General features: G+C 34.8%; 1 protein-coding gene and 3 non-coding genes across 4 annotated transcripts; all 4 read left to right on the top strand.

Moving 5' to 3' along the window:
- The first annotated feature begins 4,342 nt into the window (after nucleotides 1-4,342).
- Nucleotides 4,343-4,415, top strand: F27E11.t1. The gene has a single exon. It is a non-coding gene; the product is annotated as a tRNA-Met (tRNA).
- A 32-nt stretch (nucleotides 4,416-4,447) lies between these two features.
- On the top strand, nucleotides 4,448-4,610 carry F27E11.6. The gene has a single exon (NR_068665.1). It is a non-coding gene; the product is annotated as an Unclassified non-coding RNA F27E11.6 (non-coding RNA).
- A 6,368-nt stretch (nucleotides 4,611-10,978) lies between these two features.
- Nucleotides 10,979-10,999, top strand: 21ur-15093. Its single transcript, NR_068664.1, has one exon.
- A 3,864-nt stretch (nucleotides 11,000-14,863) lies between these two features.
- Nucleotides 14,864-18,237, top strand: cfz-2 (Frizzled-2). The gene is made up of 4 exons (NM_071564.8): nucleotides 14,864-15,066; nucleotides 15,719-16,994; nucleotides 17,588-17,713; nucleotides 17,768-18,237. The coding sequence occupies exons 1-4, from the start codon at nucleotides 14,866-14,868 to the stop codon at nucleotides 17,899-17,901; spliced, it is 1,737 nt and encodes a 578-aa protein (NP_503965.2). The 5' UTR covers nucleotides 14,864-14,865; the 3' UTR covers nucleotides 17,902-18,237.
- The last annotated feature ends 3,205 nt before the right edge of the window (nucleotides 18,238-21,442 follow it).

Raw genomic sequence — 21,442 nt, 5'->3', positions numbered from 1 at the left:
ATTGCGCATCGCTGATTGGTCGGCACCGCGCAGATCCTCTAATGGTAAGCTGAATAACACACACATTTTCCATTTGATAAAAAATAAAATTGTTAAAAATACTTGTTTCAATACAAAAAAACCTGAATTTGTTCTATTGAATATTCATGCGATGAAAAAAGTAAAAAAGTACACAAAAAAACCACAAGTTTTTAGAAAAAAACAAGTAAAATGGAATGCAGTTTGCTTCTTTTTTGATAAGACTCTTCACTTTTTATATCATACGGTTTGGTTGAAATTAAAAATTTCATTGCATACATTAAATTCCGCATTTGAGTGTCAGAAAAAAAAAGAAATAGAATGCAACATTTCAGGTGCATAACTTTAAATTCAAAAAGTTCAGGTCATTTGTGAAAACGGAAGTATAAATAAAAAAAACAAATAAAAGTGATAGGGAAGTGATAACATAGATAAAAGGAAAAGATCAACTAAAAACACGATTGTTTGCTTTTCCCAAAGAAGCAAAAATCACGAGACAGTTTGTAGTTTACATGGGATTTACAAAAAAAAATTTCAAAATTTCCATAATCCCTGACAAGGTTAATCTTATTCCGAACACCGAAAATTGAAAGTTTCAAATCGTAAATCGAATTAAAAAATGAATCGATACACATAAATATTTATGAGAAGTCGTGTTCTCACAGCCACAGGTTTATCATTTTCTATAAATCTCTCTTCGAAATAATATCTCTAGGTTTTCAACAACTTCTGCCATTTGAATAGTTTTGGCCGTGTGACGCATTTTGGGTAATTCTCACATGGTAGAACAGTGCAACAATACAATAAAAAAAATGAAACTATACTTTAAACTTTTTTGAAAATACAATAAATTTTGCATAATTTGTGCGTGTGGTTTTTTAGTTTTGTTTTTCCATTTTTGTGAGAAATTTAGAGATTCAAATTTACACAATAAATAAGTTTTTTAAAATTTATTTTCAAGGTATCGTCAGTAAAAGAGAAAATCGTGAAACCACTCATATCGTGATAAAATGACCGAACATCATAACAAAACATTTCCACAAAAAATTCTCGGAATTTTTTTAAACATGCAGTCAAAAAATTTGTGAACACTCAGTTTTCAACTACCATAAATTTTGAAATCGAACACAAAAAGGGCTTTTTCTACAATTTTCATTTTCTGATTATCCCTGAATTTTTTGTATTAGAACCTTAAAATTGTAAAAACCTGCAGACAAAAAATTGGATATTTACCAAGAAGTTATCTTTTGGAGGAGTAGCGCTAGTGGGTGCATTTATCACAACTACTTATATACATATTGCTAATAAATATTAAAATGAACAGATATCATTGAAAAATTTTCAAAAAAATAGTGGTTTGTTTCAACGATTTCACATTTTCCACATTTTTTGAAAATTTGTGGATTTACCAAAACATTGACTAAACATTTTTTAAATATAGAAAAAAATCACAGTCTTTCATTTTTCAAATTCAGTCCTTTTACGTTCAAACATGTTATATGCCCAATAAAAATTTTGGCCGGAAATTCACACATATGCCCAATAAAAATTTTGGCCGGAAATTCAGATTTTCTGAAAATAATTATGACGAAAATTCAATTTTGCACAAAAATATTGGTGGGAAAATTAAATTTTCTCAAAAAAAAAATTTGGCAAGAAATTCAAATTTTTCTCAAAATTTTTTGGTGGTAAGATAGAAATTCCTGACAAAAATTTTGGCGGGAAGTTCAGATGTTCTGAAAAAAAATTGCCGAGATGTTCTAATATACACAAAAATTTTAGCTGATAGAGAGTTGAAATTTAAACAATTTTTTGCGGGAAATTCAAATTTTCTCGAAAAAAAAGTTTGAGAAAACTATTTAAAAAAAAATTGGCCGGCAATTCATATTTTCTGAAAAAAAATAGCGAGAAAATCAAATTTTTCACAAAAAAAAAGTTTTTGAAAACAACAAACACAAATAGAAAATATTCGCCCTGGAATTTATTTTACCAGAGGTACACATTTTTATGCCAGAGACTCGAAAATGTCCATCAAAATTTACATAAGCCCAATTGTTGACCGCCGGCAAAAACCGTCCATGTGGTCTGAAATTCTATCTCCTTGTGACAGCCAGTTTTCTTAAAACCTGAACATCTGAAATTGGCTTTTCCAAGAATTCCAAATAAAAAAAAATCATCTGCTCCAACTTTTCCAAAACATATTCGAGAGGTCCATGAGCTCATCCTCTCTTGTGCATATCAGATCGGAAATCGAGTAGTCGGAGGAATAATAAGCGCAAAGATGATGATGATGATGGGACAAGAAGAGGAGCATAAGTTGTCAGTTGGCTCCCTCTCCACCCCAACTCAAAGATTATGACAGGCACCACCCAGTAGTAGAGATTTTTGAGATGAAGACGCTAGATATATTGCACAAGAAAGCTCCCGCGAAAACCTCATCAATCTTTTATTATACTAACTTTGTCGTTGTTCGCACTTTTACCCGGAAGGTGATGAGTGACAATTTGATTTATGTTCACTACGAGTTTTTTTTAAATTAGTTTCTCTGTGGCACCCAGTAATTTGCATTAAAGTTGTTCTGAAAAAGTACAAATTTTATTAATTTTTAAAAAAATTATTTTAGTTTTAATCTAGCGCATATTCTGAATACATATACCGAATATTAATTTGAAAAATTTATAATTTTTTAAGTTTTTTTTTTCAATTTTGAATTGTTTAATTTTTTCATTTGCACTTAATTTGCTACATATTTGTTCGTCTGTCAAACTTTCAGATACTTTTTCCGTAGAGAAACCCTGATAATCTAAAAGAAATTTTCTGAAACTGGCCTAGATTGGCTTAAAAATCAATTATTTAAAGTTGATTTCAGTAGTTTTCTACTTAAAAATTGACTGAAAATTCGTCAAGTTGTGATTTAAATTAATCAACACGTGGTGACAGAGTGTCTCCTTTCGGCTTGATCTACGTAGATCTACAAAAAATGCGGGAGATGATACGCAGAGTTCTCGGCTGATTTTGCATGGTTGAAAACGTGCTGACATCACAGTTTTTGCGCAAAAAACTCCCGAATATTTTGTAGATCAAACCGTAATGGGACAGCCTGGCACCACGTGAATCAACGAAACTCGTTGGAAAACGCGAAAAGAAAAAAAATCGAAATTAATTTCTAGCAGGAATTCCAAAATAATTTAGCTATTTCTAGCATATTTTCTAACATTTAAAAATATTTACATAATTTAGAAAAAATTCCATAAACTTTTCTACTGTTGTAAAATATATATTCCCGCCATAATTCAAAAAAAACATGTTCCAATGCTCATCCCGTTCCTACAGTCAAGTGTATGTTCATCTTCTTCGTTGAATAACGGTCAAGTGCCAATAATTCTTTGATCTACGCGCGGCGCGTGTGTTTTTTGCACGAAACGGTACAAGTGGATGTGTTGTTTGTTCAATGACGCAACTAATACAGCGGCGAACACGGAATTCTGACTTCCCTCATAGGTTGAAATAGAAGAGTTTGCCGAACTAGGCCATTATAGCTCGGCCATATCTAGGGTAGATTTACGGCGCGTTGCGTGTCGCTTCGCGGCTCGATTTTACTTGTAAAATTAAATGTATTTGTCCGTGTGGAGTACACGACTTTCCCACGCGTTATCCGGCCGGCGATTGTCAATGGAGAGCGGAAAATTCAATGAGGAAGGCCAGAACCCCGTGGGCGAAAAACGTGCAGGTGCGAGAGAGCGCAGACAACGAGACACCCTAGCTTCTCTGCGCTCTCTCACTTTCTCACTCTTCTTATTGATACTTCAATTGTACAGTTAATTTAACCCTCTTCTTCATTCCTTTTTCCCCAATCGGAATTCTGTTCCGCTTAAATGCATCCAACGAATAGTGCAAGATAAGAATCTACCCGCGGAGGCCTCTTTCGGCCGAACACCTCCATTTTCCACACTTTTTTGTTCCTGTCACCCGGCTTTGATTTATTAGTTTTGAGAATGTTGTAAATTTTTATGACATACATATAAAGCTACTAGAAAATCCTCCCCGATTCCCAATTCGTTATGCCCCAAACTCGGAACATCCCCCCTCCCGCCTAAAAGTGCTTGATTGCAAAGAGCTCCCATTCTTCCAAATAGTGCTTTTGGCTCTGTGCATCCCTCGTTAGTCGAAATTGTGTTAAGCATCGCTAATAATGGACGGACGAACACATGCGCATTACAAGTGCATTTGGCCCGGTTGAAACGGCTCACGCACAAAACACTTGACACACAGCTATTGGCATGAGAGAATTTTTGTGATCAGTGTTGAAATGATAAGATTTCGTGCTTCCGTAGCGCAGTAGGCAGCGCGTCAGTCTCATAATCTGAAGGTCGTGAGTTCGAGCCTCACCGGGAGCAAGTTTTTTGTGTAAGACATGTTTCGTTTGAAATATATAAGCTATCATATATCTTCCTTGGAACGGGTGTCGTTGATTGATTTCGGAATATGCTGAAACGCCAAAGTTATTGTTTTTGTTATAGTTTTTGAAATATAAAAAAATTAGGCCAAAATAAAAGTCAACCTTATCAAATTGAGCTTCTTCATGTTCTCCGTCGAATTGAAGTTTTTTCATTACCTCCATATTTTTCTCGCTAAAATCAGGAACCGAAAAAATTGCAGGCAAAACAAGAGCTTCCAAAATTTTGTAGAGTATGGTGTGAACCGAACCAGTGACAATAATCTGACCATCTGTGACTCTCAAAACACTTGACAATTTGCGTTTTTGATTGTTATGAAGTTTCCACTTCAGGAGACCTTCCCCTCCCCTCCATTCATGCCCCCATCTGTCTCCAACACATTTCGCGCATCATAATCATTTTAGTCGGGAGTCTGGTTGGCCAATTTATCTGAGCTCTACCGTGTAGTAACGTTGTTATTTAAGTTCCTAGAAAGCTAGGGTGAGAGATAGCGAGAGCGAGAGCGCAGACGACGAGACACTCTCATTTCTCTGCGCTCTCTCTCGGCACCCCTCCTCTCCCTCAACTCTCCTCCGGGAAGTCATCTGGCAATAAAACCGCAACAACTGGTCCTCCTCCTCTCCTCTCTTTCCCACAAAAATGAGATGATATACATCAATTTATCTGCTCATTACTCTCGATCTTGTCAACTTGTCATGTTTTCCAATGTTTATGAAGTGTGCCTTTTTGCTGGTGGGAAGTTAGAAAACGTAAAATTAAAGAAAAAAAAAGAGAGGAGAAGCATGACGCTATTCCATTTTTCCGTTTTTCATTAGCGTTTTATAGCACCTCGTTTTTCCCATCCGGGGGCATCCTCTTTTTTCCACTTTTTCCAGCCGTCTCACACCCAGTTTTAAACCTTGTTTTGCATTTAATCCTACTGTTTTTTTTCTGCATTTTAGTTGTTTTCTAACTAGAGTGTAATTGATTATTTTGAAAAAAAATTAACTTACATGGTGTTGCCTACGTGCCTTTGTACCTGCCTATTTTTTGAGAACCCAGGATTGATAAAAATTCTACAAAATTTTTTAAATGCTCATTTTGAAAGTTTTCAAGTCCACATTTTCTCTAATTGTTGTGTCGTGAATTTTTGTAAATTTATACATAAATATAGATAAAATTTGCACTTCCTAAAATAATTTTATTTTTATTTAAAAATTCCAAAAAATTTTTCCACAATTAAAAAAAACTTTATTTTTCATCTCAACTTTCCTTTTTAGAACTCAAACGTCTTTATTTTAGCTGGTGTGAATGATGAATTAATCCCCCGCACCTCACATTTCCCTCCCTCTGCCAATATTTTTGAAACTTTTTGCATTTGAAAGTGGAACGAAGATTGGGGCTGTCACAACGATTATCGCCGAAATGGTAAGCGCTGAGAAGAGATTTGACAGCAACACACACGCATATCAACTTAGGCAGTTGGGGGGAAGAATTCGGTTTTTGATATAATTTATTGGTATTATTTTTCGGTTTTGACCTAACTATAAGTCACTTGTATTATCTTATTTTTGGTAAAACTTTGCCACTTGGACTTAGGTGCCGGAGATTTGAGCCAAGTTTGGATATTGGCACAAGAAAATTACCAGGCTCGCAAAAGTAGGCGTAATTCATTTTGAAGGCAACCTACGCCTATTGGCAAAATTTTTTTTGCTTAAAAGTTTCTCAGGTTATAAAATGTTTTTTATTGTTCAAAACATTTAGTGTTAAAGTTTTCAAAAATCTTATTAAAATTTTTTTAAATTTTACAGTCAAAAATGGCGAAAATCAGTTTCCACTTGCAATATTTTTCGGAAGTCCAGCAAAAAAAAACTCTGCACGTTTTGTATTTTAAATGTGTTTGTACAAGTTTGAGCATTGGCTTCTGAAATTTTTTGAAAAAAATGCCCAATTCCCCCCCCCCCCCCCACGCTTAAAATTTTAATTATATACAATTCCAAAATCATCTCGTTGCTCACTTCATGCTCATCACCACAACCGGAGAGAATATTTGCGGAAACAATAACAAGCCGAGAACAAGACACTATCCTTCTTGTTCCTCTCACTCTATATCTATCCCTCCGCTCGTTAGACACTACCTCCGTTTTTCCTATTTGCTCACTTCTTATTAATATCTTATTCTAAGGGGTGGGTAGGGCCAACAGTGTTTACCTTGTATTTTAGTATTCAATTGGTGGCCACTACTCTATTTTCTTTTTTTTTCCTACCAATTTTATTTTATTTTATTTTGTACATCTCTCCCAGTTGAATTATCTGAGAAATTTGGAATTTTGCACTAAAATTGAGGGCGGTGGATTTTTGCAGAAAGGCGAATACCTGCCCGCGCCTTTTAAAATTATGATACTCACAACGCCAGCATTTACAGAGAACTGCAGAAAGGTAGGCAGGTACATAGGCAGACACTTTGATAATGTTGCCAGTTTCAAAATTTCCCAAGCTGAATAAAAGTTCAAAACTTTCGCATCCCTCAGCTTCCTCGCCTAAATTGTTCCGATTCCGCCCAAATTTCATAATCTTTTCAGTGTCCGGCCTACCCTCCCTCCTTTTATATCTAAGCTTATGATTGAATTTTACTTGATTTTCTCCTTCTTCTCCTTCGGAACATGCCAGTTGTTCCATTAACTAGCTTTTCACACAAGCTTTAGACAAGTGGATGAGCTAGCTACAACTGAAAATGTGCTGAATTCAAAAGTTTAAAAAATTTCTCTAGTGATACAAATGTTCAGAAAATTCGAATGTTTCTAAAAATATGCACACTAATTTTTTTTGCCGAAACGAGCCACCACATTCCATTTTATTCGAATAAAAGATAACGTCCTCGAGTCACGAAATGCTCCAAACGTCCTTTTTTTGGTTTAAGGAGCACTTTTTTTGGGAGCAAAGGAAAATTATACTCTTTTTTTGGAATTTTCTAAAATCACTTCTATATGTAGTGCAAAACAAACCAAATATATCATGATACAACTTTCAAAAAAAATCATATGAAATTTAGAATTTTTAAAGAATTTTTTTACTTTGATATTTGGTTATTGTGGTACCAGACGCCACTCCAGGAAACTCAATTTTTTAAAATGTTGTACTGAAGCATTATGGAAACATCACAAATAAGTTGTGAAAGATGAAAACTATATTCCTAGTTTCAAAATAGAAAGTTCTACACGCCATTCATTCACCTCTTCAGCTTTATCCCTTTTTAATATATCCCCCCATCCCGCTTTGCTCTTTTCACTACCGACGTCTCTCACGCAATTTCGCACTTTGTCCCATTTCTATAAGCTTCTTCTAAGCACTTCTCCTGTCTCCTCTCTCACACATCCCTTTTTGCACAATTTGTTAATCAAAGGCTCTTCACACATTTACTCTTAGAATCCCACCCCGTTCCTCCGTATGCTCCATTTATGTCTATCCTCCGGGAACTCTCATTTAGAAAATTAGATGAGAATCGGCGGAAGTCTCTAGCCAATTTGTGAATGAATCAGAGAAAAATTGCCAGCATCTGAGGTTGCTGAAAATTATTTTAGATCGTTAACATTTTCAATTTTACGGAATTTTTCTTTTCAAACATTATTTGTCCTACTCGTGAGAATTATTTGGAAAAATGTCGAAAAATTAAAAAAAAATTGATGATTTTAAAAACAATTTTATCTTTTTGACCCTTAAAAAATCTGAGAATTTTAGGTTTTTTTAAATGCCAAAAAAATTCCTATTATTTTAAATTTATTTTACGATTCTTAAAACATTTTATCGCAAGTTTTGTAACGTTGGAGAAAACTCTGCTATGATTTAAACTGCTTAAAAAAATTTCAACAATTATTCAGTTTACCTAGATTTATTTAAAATTTTAGTTCAATCAATTTATGAGTATTAAACAAATTTAACTTCTGTCAACCCTCCTGTTTGCTCCAAAGACTTCTCAAATTCATTTGTGGTCCATTAGTCAAAAGCTAACCTTCTCCCCGCCCGTATACATCCGGGTGGCAATACAATCCATGGCTCCTTTGACACCGTGCCGCCCTTAATGGAGCATTTGGCTAATTTTTGGCATGGTTGCATAATATTAGTATATGCTCTTCTTTTAAGGTAGATCAAATGTATCCCTTTGATGTTGTTCATTCTCTTTTTTTTTGACATGTAAGGTGTGAATTGCGCAGGCATTTCTCGTTTTTTGAAACAGTACCGACCGACACCCAGTGAGATTTTGTGTACAAAAATTAAAAAAAATCGATAAATAATATGTATGGTGAAAACCAAAAAAAAAGTTTTATTAGCGTTCATTTTGTTTTTAAAATTTGAAATTTTTAGTTATTCGAAATTTTAATTTACTCCGACGATACCACCAGGAATTTATTCAATTTAGGCTCCGCCCATATATTGGCTATTTTTCTTTTTTTTTCTGAGACCTCTATTTCTTACCTATTCACTTTTTGTGCACCCAAAACTCCATCCCCCACTGCCCCACCTCCAGATGCTCAGCGGGAAGTACACACCTCTCAATTTTCTCACTAATTATACCTACCTGTTAATATAATAGTGTCTGCTCTCCGTTCATGCACATCCTTTCTCCTTTTGTTCATTTTTTTGGAGCTCTCTAATTATGATCCAGACCAAATGTGAACGTGCTCAATTTTCACAGCGAGCCGCCAAAAAATTATTGTCAAATATTTTAGGTCTGCTGGCTTGCCAAAGTTATTGGAACCATTTAGTTGAAAAAAAAAACAACTCCGTTGACCAACTTTTCACGAAATTCTGACCGCTTTTAAAAATTCATTGACATCACGCCATGGCATGTCCCACTCCACTTTGAAGTAGTAGTAGTTCATAGAATTTTGAAGCAAACGATCATTTGAAAAACTGTTTGATTTCCTACATTTTTAGAATTAAATTTTTTGGATAAAGTTTAATTTGTTTTAATTTTTGCATTATTTTCTGTGGCTTTGAAATTCCATGCATACTGTTTTAAAAACAAACTTTGAAAATAAAAATTCAAACCAATTTCACCCAAATTTTTTAACTTTTAGTGGTAACTTTTCCTGCTGTCAATTTCAAGTTCCATTTGAGGTTAACATGTGTGTTCTGTCACCCAATTCACACACAAACACACAGTAGTCCTCAACCGGTAATCCGGTCAAATGTACATCACTAATCCCTTCTCACCTATCCCCTGTCAAATCTCCTATCAAAATAAACATCTCTCCACATACATACATCTGTCATGTTCTGTACGACAATTAGTAGTTATTAGCTCCCAGGGAGCACAAATTCCATGGGGCAGGTGGGAGCATCCTTACGCAACTAACAGCACGTTTATTACGTGGATTTGGGGAAGTTGGAGCATAATTATTTGGTACGTCATAATTAAGGGATGTAGGGGTGGAAGTTTGAAAGCTTTAATTGGGGTATTTGGATGGTGAAAATGTCTACTAGGTTTAAATAAAAGCTTATTGAAAAAATTATTCTGAAGAAAAATTTACAAATATTTTCGAAACTTTATATGAATTTTTTAAAATTTAGCAAAAATAGCACACCCACTTTTAAAAATTTATGATTTTTTCAGCACATTTCTGATTTTTTCTCGTAAATTTTTTTTTTCAAATTTTGAAATGTTATCTTATTCTAAAACTACCAAATTACTCCGATGATTTCACCAAGAGCCGCCCATTTATTGGCTATTTTTTTTTTTTTTTTAAAAATCTCAAATTTTTCTAGCGATTTTTAAATTTTTTTCTCAAAATTTTTGGAAAAATTATTATAAAATTAGAAAATTTTTTACTATAATTTAACGCAAAAAACCATTTAAAAAAACTTCGGAGGAATTCAGAAAAAATGCTGATTTTTTTTCAAAAATCTGAAAAACTAGCTCATAAACTTTATAGTTTCCAAGTGTTCTGAAAATTCAAAAAAATTGTTTTATTTCGAAGCTCCAAACGCTCGCTTAATTATCTTACAGCTGTTAGCTGTTAAAAAGAATTTGGGCAAAATTCTTACAATTTGGAACAGGTTTTCTTTCACAATTGTTTCTAGGATTTTATTTTCGCTTTTTTCCGGCTCAAATTCCGATTCCCACGCTCCTCTACCCCCACTTTCACCTGGTCATCTGTCTGTAATTGGACCGTTTAATAGTCCCATTCTTCTGCCACCCAACAGGTCAGATGTCTCACTCTTGGTGCTCTCACAGCTGGAGACCTCTAGACGACATTTTCTTATTCTAGAATTCCAAATTCCCTTACCCCCTACATCTCTACTAGAATTCAAAATTCACGTTGCTTTTCATGTCTCTTGTGCTTCTTCGTTCATGCTTCAACGCACTGGCATCCTCTCCTTTTTGCTCCGTCCGTCTTCTTTTTCTATTCATCATAATTTTCACCTATAGTACCCATTCAGCGTCTTGTTGCGCTTTTTGCAAAAAAAAAGTTTTACTATTTTACTACTTTTTCAAAATATTTGTTTGGCATAAGGGAAAATATTCAGGACAAAAAAATTTAGAACAAGAAATTTAGATAAAAATTGTGTATTTTCAATCATTTGTATTATTATTCTATTGTACAAAAATTGTCTGAGTCTTTTTTCCTGAAAGTAAAAATTTAGCTTTTCTGGAATTTTAGAAATTCCAGAAATTTTTAACGCAAATGTTTTTTCAAGTTTGAGACTTAACGTTTTAATTGAAAATAAAAAGTGGAAAGTAAATTAAAAATTAGGAACTAAATTAAAAAAATTTAATTCAAAATGTTAGTAATTGTAAATCTTAATCTTTAGGTTGACACCAAACAATTTCTAAAACTTTTAAATTTGCTGATCATGCCCACAAAGTGGCTACAAGCAATGTTTTCCAAAAATAAAATTTCTGAGAATACTTGACCATTTTTGGGGCGTGGCTTATCTTGGTCCCCTGGCTCCTAGTTATAAAACTATTGCGGTGAGAGCTATATTTTTGTTCTAGATTTTTGAAAACTTGTCACAATTTTTGAAAATTGGTAGAAAATCTTTCCAAACAAATCTTGATGAAAAGTACATAATTGCTGTCCCCCTTTCTTTGCAAAACCCCACTAAAGTACTAACATATTTTATGCAAATTAGTGTGTAGACAAAGTTCTTCTCCCCCCGTCAGTAGTCTATGTTCATGTTCACCTATTGTTCCATCCCGTCTGTTCGCAGAGGTGCATGGTACCAGCTGCTCGTAGTGTTATGCAACTTACCCAAGATATCATTGTATTTGTTCTCGAGATTACATTATTTGGTAGACTCGAAAAAATAGAGGATTTAGAAGGGTTTTCGTTGTTGTGTTTAATTTTTTTCGTTAATGAGATTTTCGGGTTTTGATATTGAAATTTTATTTTGGAAAAAATATTTCTAAAATAATTAAAATGAATTTTTTTAGACTTCCAAAAAGTTATTACATGTGAGGTTTTTCCAATTTTAAAAGAATTTTGAATTTTTACAGATTTTTGTGAGTGCTTGAAGTATGTAGTTGGAATCTGAAAGATATTTTCGCAAATATTATACAAAAGCTCTATTTTGGAATTGCAAATATATGAAAATTATATTATACATTATTTCTAATCTAAATTTTTGAATTTCTCTTCAATCAACTTTGGGTCAATTTTTTGATTTTTAGAGGTTTTTTTGACCTTCAGATTGTGTTTCATGAACAAAATTTCATCTGAAATTTCAGAAACTCTACTACAAAACTTCAATTCTCTCAAATTAAAAATTGCCAAGGTTAAAATTTTTGCAAGTTCTTTTCTCGACATCTGTGTCCAATAAGAAGTTAGTTTATACTTCTTGCTCCCAAAATGTATCCCAACTTGCTCCCATTTATAAACATTTTCCCTCTTTCAACCCTCTTATTCCCATACTTTTGCACTCTAGGTGTCATTAGACACGTTCTTACCTCCTTCCGTTGACAAATACGGACCACTACAATGCCACGTCATTACAGTACTCTCTTCCGTTAGTCAATAAGTCTCCAACCATGCGGACTAACGCATTGTTCCGAAATTTCTGTGTGTGAGAAATGAGAACGCAAGGTCAATCCAGTCACTGTTATAATCCTATTTTGGAAAATAAGTTGGTAGATTTGAAACTGCGAAATTCGAATTTCAAAATATGTTTGATTTTTAAATTTCCAGTTTCGAAATTGCTACCAAAAATGTTCAGATTTTCAAAAACTATCCTTCTATTCTAGAAATTAAAAATGTTCCCAGCTCATGCTGCAAACCTTCTGAAAATCCAAGTAGCACCTAGTTATAGACACCTGCCAATTTCGCATACACCTGTCTGGAAATTTAGCGCACCTGCCAAATTTGGCATTGATTTTTGGCATATATGCTAGTTTGGTACATACTTATAATTTAGTAGATGTGCATAATTTTGAACTGAAATTCTATGTTTTGTTCCGGTATTATAAACTCCTTGTAATAATAATTGCAATGATTGCAAAGTTTCTAAATTTTTTAGTTTTCCTGGAACTTTGCTCCTTTTTTTTAGAAGGTCGGTGACGTTTGGATATATTTGTTTTCAACATTTTGTACCATTTTTTGAATATTTTTCTGAATTTATTCACATTTTTAACTTTTTTAAAAATAGTTTTAAAAAAAGAATTTTCTTTAATTTCAAAAACAAATTATACTTTCGAAAACTTGTTTTTGTATCGGAAAAATTCTAAATTTTTGTATAATTTATCAGTACATTTTTAATTTTTAATCAACTTTTCGTAGAGTCGGAACTTTTTTTCTAGTAGTTTTCAGGATTTGCGATTTTAAAATTAAAATTATTTGAAGGTTGTCTAACATGACCAAACATCAGTAAAAACACTACAAAAAATATAGATTTTTGAAAGATTCCAGTCAGTTTTCGTAAATTGCCAAATTTTTAAAAAATGTGTACCTTTTGGGAAATTTCCACAATTAATAAAAAAAACAATTAAAATATAAAAATTGAAGAAAAATATGCAATTTGTTCCAATTATTTCAGTGCATTAAGAAATTCCAAAAAAATTTTTTAAAAGCTTTTACTGTAATTTTTGGTCATTTTAAAAACACATGCCAATACTCTTTAAAATTTTTTTAAAAAAATAATTTCCGGTCGCATGTTCCGACCCCTACAATGTTTTAATACAAACAAATAAAACAAAATTAAAGTATGAAAATGTAGGGCAAAAAATTTATTTTGATCGATTTCCAAAATTATGAGTTTTTGCCTATTGAGTAATTGTCATTTTTTGCCAGTAAATAAAAAATTTTCAAAAAGTTTTTGAAACGTTTTATCTTAATATTCGGCTATTTTGGCACCAAGTCAGTAGTTTTAACACTTTCCCTACTGGCGCTACTCCACCTATAATAATTTCAGCCCTATCCACATCTCTAACCCATCCTCCATTCCACCTGTTGTTGCTCACAGTGGGGGTCACCTCCTCCTTTTAGCACCTTCCAAAATTTTCCAACTCCTTGCCAGCCACCACTTTGCCCTCCCCTATTTGCACACTCTTCTCTCCTCCCCCTTTCCATCTCCCCCAGCTCATTCATATATATGTACATAACTTCAGTAGTTGTTGGTTGGAGGTGGTAGAGTCAAAACATATCTCCTCTTTCTAGGCTCTTCTTATGCAACCTGACACCCCTTGAATTCCATTCGTGTTCCGTTTGAGACCCCTATGCTTGCACAACTAGGTTACATACCCCAGCACGTAACAAAATTCTCGTATCCTGAGCCTTATTTATTTCTCATTTTCATAAATTTGTATATTCTTTTTTCAGATTTCATCCCAGATCTAAATATAGAGAATTTAGCTAAAAACATATCTAATTTGATAAAGACCTTTCCGATATATCTTGGTTGGATATATTTTTCGAGTGCCTGCAAACACTCTCTCCACATATCCTCCACTATTTCCCGCAAAAAAATCGTTTCCCCTTACTGGTTTTTTGATGCTTTTGATGCTCTGTATGATGAAAAAGTGCTCTTTGGGTATCTCTCTCTCTCTTATATTTTTGATACCGATCCGATAGCTGATCACTGGATGTTAGGTCAAAGCTCTTGTGTGTATTGTGTCATGATAGTAGTAGTACTCGGTAAATAGTGATAAGCGATCACAGTTTTGCTACGTGGATATTGATTTTTTTGTGTTTTAACGGATCATTTTCTCTAAGAACTCCCGTAACTTGACACCGATCCTCCCTCCTCAGGAGGAAGCGCATCCTTTGTACTTTTCCTGTCTTCTTATTCTCCTCCACCTTCAGCTACTTAAATCTCAAATTTCATTTATCTTTTTTTTTGTTTTTCTTTTTGTTCTTTCCTTTTTCTTTATACCTTTTCTAATATCTTTAACTTCAAAATTAACATTTTATTTCTAGATATGCTACTCCGGATCAGCGTGCTGTTCCTATTGCTTGGCTCCTGTGGGGCTCTTTTTGGAAAACGTCAAAAATGTGAGCAAATCACAATTCCTCTATGCAAAGGTATTGGCTACAATATGACATCGTTCCCGAATAGTTATGGACATGAAAAACAGGAAGAAGCCGGATTGGAAGTTCATCAATTTTATCCGCTGGTGGAGGTGAGTTTTTTAAACAATTTTCTATGAGGAAATATTTTTTGCAATAATGAAAAAAACAAAAATTGAATATTGCACCACAAATTGAGAAATTTTGAATTTCGCGCTAAAAATTCGAAAGACACCAAATTTAGAATTTGCGCTAAATTGAAAAAAAAATTAACTTGGCGCTAAAATTTTCGAAAAAAAAATCCGAATATGAATTTCGCGCTGAAAATTTAAATTTTTCAGAATGAGTTTTGCGCCAAATTTTTGAAAAAACTCAACCCTAAATTTTAAATAAAATTGAAATTTTTATATCACACCAAAAATTTAAAAAAATCTGAATTTGAAATTTCCGCCAAAAATTTAAAAATTAAAATTTTAATTTGGCGCTAAAATTTAAACAAGATTATAAATTTAAATTTGTTATATACTAAAAAAATGTGAACCTTAATTTAGTGCCAAAGTTGTTGAAAAAAAATTAGATTTAAATTTTGAGCTAAATTAAATAAAATCCAAATTTAAATTTCGCGCTCAAAATTTGCAAAAACGCAAAATTGAATTAGGCTCTAAATTACGACAAATTCACAATTTTTTTCGCAAAAATCAAGAAAAAAGTAAATTTGAAAAACTTACCTTCTTCCAAAAATCAAAAAAAAATTTATATTTCCAGGTCGGTTGTTTCCAACATCTCAAATTCTTCCTCTGCACAATGTACACCCCGATCTGCCAGGAAAACTACGACAAACCAATTCTCCCGTGCATGGAACTTTGTGTGGAGGCACGCAGCAAGTGCAGTCCAATAATGGCCAAGTACGGATTCAGATGGCCCGAGACACTGTCTTGCGAGGCGCTGCCAAAGATGTCGGATCAGATGTCGACTGGGAACATCTGTGCAGCTCCACCAGATACACCAAAGAAGCAGCACAAGGGGCATCATCATAAGAATCAGAACCAGAATCAAAATCAAAATCATAACTATAGTCCAGATGGCCCAGAAGTCGGAATTTCCAAGATCGACAATGAAGTAATAGCCGGTCCCAGCGAGTGTCAGTGCACTTGTAACCAACCGTTCCAGTTTGTGGCATCTGAAAAGTCCAAAGTTGGAAATGTAACAAATTGCGCCTACTCATGCCATTCCCCAGCGTTGGCCGAGAGTCATAGCCTGGTGAGCAACTGGATGGCGTTCTGGAGCATCACATGCTGCGTGCTAGCCTCCTTCACATTCCTCACATTCCTTATCGAGACCGATCGATTCCAATACCCCGAACGTCCGATCTTCATGTTGGCATTCTGTCAGCTCATGGTTGCCGTCGGATTCATGATTCGATATTTCGTGGGCCACGAGGAGATCGCATGCGACTCGATGAGGATTAAGGGGGCTGATGATAACTCTGGATCCTTGTGCTTCGTCGTTTTCCTGCTCACCTATTTCTTCGGAATGGCTGCCTCGGTTTGGTGGGTGATCCTTTCGCTAACCTGGGTGCTGTCGGCCGCTTCAAAGTGGTCCCCCGAAGCGATTTCCTCGTTCTCATTCCATTTCCACGTGGTCGGATGGTGCCTTCCCGCTATTCAAACTGTATTGGTAATAGTTTTTAATGCGATCGATGGTGATCCGATAACTGGAATCTGCTACGTGGGAAATACTGATCTACAATTCCAACGAATCTTTGTGCTTTTCCCATTGCTCGTATATTTCATCGTTGGAGTTTTGTTCTTGGTAATCGGATTCTGCAATTTGTGGAGTATCAGAAACGAAGTACAAAAGCAACATCCTTCACTGGAGAGTGCCCATAAAATCACGCAGTTGATGAGCAAAATCGGGATTTTCTCATTGCTCTACACAATTCCATCGTTATTGATTATCTGTGTTCTATTCTACGAGCAGAATCATCGATCATTATGGGAGCAATCGCAGTTGTGCTCATGCTCGCCAAAGCAAACTATCGGTGAGTTTTTTTTTAAACTATAACAATTTTTGATCTAAATTTCCCAGTAAACATTTTTTTCACATTAAAAAATTTCAGTTGCTCGCTAAAATTGTTTTTAGAAAATTAAAAAACGAGTTTTCTAAAAATTTTCCCAAAAATTTGTTTAATTCCACCAAACATTTTTTCTCAAAAATTCAAATTTTCCGCAAACATTTTTTTAAAAATTTGATTTTACCGCCAATATTTTATTTCGAAAAAATTGAATTTACCGCCAAAAATATTCTCTGAAATTTAGAATTTCATGATAAAAATTATTCAAAAAGTTTAATTTTTCCGCAAAATTTTGCCTCAAAAATTGTGAATTTCTTTCCACATTTCCTTTTCAAAAATTCGAACTTCCAGCTAAAATTTTTCTCAGAAAAAAATTTAAATTTACTGTCAAAAAGTTTCTCAGAAAATTTGAATTTCCGCCAAATTTTTTTCCTCAAAAAATGTTAAATTAGTGTCAATAATTTTTTTTCAAAAATTTTAAATTTCTCGCCAAATTTTTTTTCTGAAATTTGAACCCCCCCCCCCCCCCCTATTATTCTTCATAAATTTTAAATTTTCAGGCGACTCCTCACTGATCATCTCCCTTATCAAAACTTGCTGTATGTGCATTTTGGGATGGACGTCCGGATTTTGGGTGTGCAGCACCAAAACTCTATCGTCGTGGAAAAATGCTATTTGCTGTTTGGGTAAGTTGAATCTAGCTTGAGTTTAAACAAGTTTTATTAATTTAATAATTTTAGGTTCCTCCCGATCTTTACCCAAATACCAACCGGCAGACATACTTTACGCTAAATCTGACATGTCATCCTCACAATTCTACAACACAAGTCTCCGACACAACCATCTTTACGGAGGCATTCCTGACAAGCTGTAGTGCTCAAGAAATGCATATTTAATATTTGTGATCCCCGCACATCTACCTCTTCAGGACCAACTTTCCACAATACTTGTAGTCGTTAAAATTAGTTTTTTCTCATGAGCTTTTACCTCTTCTTTCTCACCATCATCATCCCATTGATCTCAAGTTCCCGGCATTCTTTCTCAGTTTTTTTAAAAGAAAAGTTTTTGCAAATAATTTTAATATCACAAATTTAATAACTAAAAACAATGTTTTTGTAATCTTATTAGAGTGTTGTTTTTTGAATACTGCCTGTTCCTCTTGTCGAGCTTTCGGAATGTACATACCTAATAAATATTATTTTAATTGATGATTTTTTTGTTGAAAACATTTACGGTATATTAGAAGATTATTTCATGAATATTGTCAGTCAAGACACTTGTGTTCGATTGAAATTCACTTTAAATGGCAGAAAAACGACCGTCATGACCGAATAAACTGTTAAAAAGTTTTTAACATTTTTTTTGAATTTTGCCTATATCAAAATGTGGCCAAACTGAATTTAAATTCCCACGCAAATGAGTGACGTCATTTTTTATATTTTCGCGTTTTCTGGCTAAAATCATGATTTTTCTGGATTTTTTGTTCTAAATTTAATACATGTTTGTAAATTTTCAGACACTTTTCCAAAGAAAAAACATACAAATCATTTACTATATATAAAGCGCGTGTCCTTCTGTCCCTATGTAGTTTGATCTTTGATCTTTGGTCTTTGAACTCTGTAGTCTGTAGTTGGAAGAGGTATTGGGTTGGAAGTTGGTGATGGATAATGTCAAGGTACTGTAGTGGTACTGTAGGAGTACTGTAGGTATACGGTAGGGTTACTGTAGTTTAGGAAAAATTGAGTTTTTGTCTACAGAAGAGGTATTGGGTTGGAAGTTGGTGATGGATAATGTCAAGGTACTGTAGTGGTACTGTAGGAGTACTGTAGGTATACGGTAGGGTTACTGTAGTTTAGGAAAAATTGAGTTTTTGTCTACAGAAGAGGTATTGGGTTGGAAGTTGATGAGGGATAATGCCAAGGTACTGTAGTGGTACTGTAGGAGTACTGTAGGTATACGGTAGGGTTACTGTAGTTTAGGAAAAATTGAGTTTTTGTCTACAGAAGAGGTACTGGGTTGGAAGTTGGTGATGGATAATGTCAAGGTACTGTAGTGGTACTGTAGGAGTACTGTAGGTATACGGTAGGGTTACTGTAGTTTAGGAAAAATTGAGTTTTTGTCTACAGAAGAGGTATTGGGTTGGAAGTTGGTGATGGATAATGTCAAGGTACTGTAGTGGTACTGTAGGAGTACTGTAGGTATACGGTAGGGTTACTGTAGTTTAGGAAAAATTGAGTTTTTGTCTACAGAAGAGGTATTGGGTTGGAAGTTGATGAGGGATAATGCCAAGGTACTGTAGTGGTACTGTAGGAGTACTGTAGGTATACGGTAGGGTTACTGTAGTTTAGGAAAAATTGAGTTTTTGTCTACAGAAGAGGTATTGGGTTGGAAGTTGGTGATGGATAATGTCAAGGTACTGTAGTGGTACTGTAGGAGTACTGTAGGTATACGGTAGGGTTACTGTAGTTTAGGAAAAATTGAGTTTTTGTCTACAGAAGAGGTATTGGGTTGGAAGTTGATGAGGGATAATGCCAAGGTACTGTAGTGGTACTGTAGGAGTACTGTAGGTATACGGTAGGGTTACTGTAGTTTAGGAAAAATTGAGTTTTTGTCTACAGAAGAGGTATTGGGTTGGAAGTTGGTGATGGATAATGTCAAGGTACTGTAGTGGTACTGTAGGAGTACTGTAGGTATACGGTAGGGTTACTGTAGTTTAGGAAAAATTGAGTTTTTGTCTACAGAAGAGATATTGGGTTGGAAGTTGGTGATGGATAATGTCAAGGTACTGTAGTGGTACTGTAGGAGTACTGTAGGTATACGGTAGGGTTACTGTAGTTTAGGAAAAATTGAGTGTCTACAGAAGAGGTATTGGGTTGGAAGTTGGTGATGGATAATGTCAAGGTACTGTAGTGGTACTGTAGGAGTACTGTAGGTATACGGTAGGGTTACTGTAGTTTAGGAAAAATTGAGTTTTTGTCTACAGAAGAGGTACTGGGTTGGAAGTTGGTGATGGATAATGTCAAGGTACTGTAGTGGTACTGTAGGAGTACTGTAGGTATACGGTAGGGTTACTGTAGTTTAGGAAAAATTGAGTTTTTGTCTACAGAAGTGGTATTGGGTTGGAAGTTGGTGATGGATAATGTCAAGGTACTGTAGTGGTACTGTAGGAGTACTGTAGGTATACGGTAGGGTTACTGTAGTTTAGGAAAAATTGAGTTTTTGTCTACAGAAGAGGTATTGAGTTGGAAGTTGGTGATGGATAATGTCAAGGTACTGTAGTGGTACTGTAGGAGTACTGTAGGTATACGGTAGGGTTACTGTAGTTTAGGAAAAATTGAGTGTCTACAGAAGAGGTACTGGGTTGGAAGTTGGTGATGGATAATGTCAAGGTACTGTAGTGGTACTGTAGGAGTACTGTAGGTATACGGTAGGGTTACTGTAGTTTAGGAAAAATTGAGTTTTTGTCTACAGAAGAGGTATTGGGTTGGAGGTTGGTGAGGGATAATGCCAAGGTACTGTAGTGGTACTGTAGGAGTACTGTAGGTATACGGTAGGGTTACTGTAGTTTAGGAAAAATTGAGTTTTTGTCTACAGAAGAGGTATTGAGTTGGAAGTTGGTGATGGATAATGTCAAGGTACTGTAGTGGTACTGTAGGAGTACTGTAGGTATACGGTAGGGTTACTGTAGTTTAGGAAAAATTGAGTTTTTGTCTACAGAAGAGGTATTGGGTTGGAAGTTGGTTATGGATAATGTCAAGGTACTGTAGTGGTACTGTAGGAGTACTGTAGGTATACGGTAGGGTTACTGTAGTTTAGGAAAAATTGAGTGTCTACAGAAGAGGTACTGGGTTGGAAGTTGGTGATGGATAATGTCAAGGTACTGTAGTGGTACTGTAGGAGTACTGTAGGTATACGGTAGGGTTACTGTAGTTTAGGAAAAATTGAGTTTTTGTCTACAGAAGAGGTATTGGGTTGGAAGTTGGTGATGGATAATGTCAAGGTACTGTAGTGGTACTGTAGGAGTACTGTAGGTATACGGTAGGGTTACTGTAGTTTAGGAAAAATTGAGTTTTTGTCTACAGAAGAGATATTGGGTTGGAAGTTGGTGATGGATAATGTCAAGGTACTGTAGTGGTACTGTAGGAGTACTGTAGGTATACGGTAGGGTTACTGTAGTTTAGGAAAAATTGAGTGTCTACAGAAGAGGTATTGGGTTGGAAGTTGGTGATGGATAATGTCAAGGTACTGTAGTGGTACTGTAGGAGTACTGTAGGTATACGGTAGGGTTACTGTAGTTTAGGAAAAATTGAGTTTTTGTCTACAGAAGAGGTACTGGGTTGGAAGTTGGTGATGGATAATGTCAAGGTACTGTAGTGGTACTGTAGGAGTACTGTAGGTATACGGTAGGGTTACTG

Source organism: Caenorhabditis elegans, chromosome V (assembly GCF_000002985.6).
Source record: "Caenorhabditis elegans chromosome V".
In the NCBI taxonomy this organism is placed as follows: domain Eukaryota; kingdom Metazoa; phylum Nematoda; class Chromadorea; order Rhabditida; family Rhabditidae; genus Caenorhabditis; species Caenorhabditis elegans.
The sequence above is the reverse complement of the archived record's forward strand: the minus strand, read 5'-3'. Positions and strand labels throughout refer to the sequence as shown.

Coding starts and splice junctions, on each gene's coding strand:
- cfz-2 (NM_071564.8), top strand. CDS start 14,866: ATGCTACTCCGGATCAGCGTGCTGTTCCTATTGCTTGGCTCCTGTGGG. Junction 16,995..17,587: donor CTCGCCAAAGCAAACTATCG/GTGAGTTTTTTT, acceptor TTAAATTTTCAG/GCGACTCCTCACTGATCATC. Junction 17,714..17,767: donor AAATGCTATTTGCTGTTTGG/GTAAGTTGAATC, acceptor TAATAATTTTAG/GTTCCTCCCGATCTTTACCC.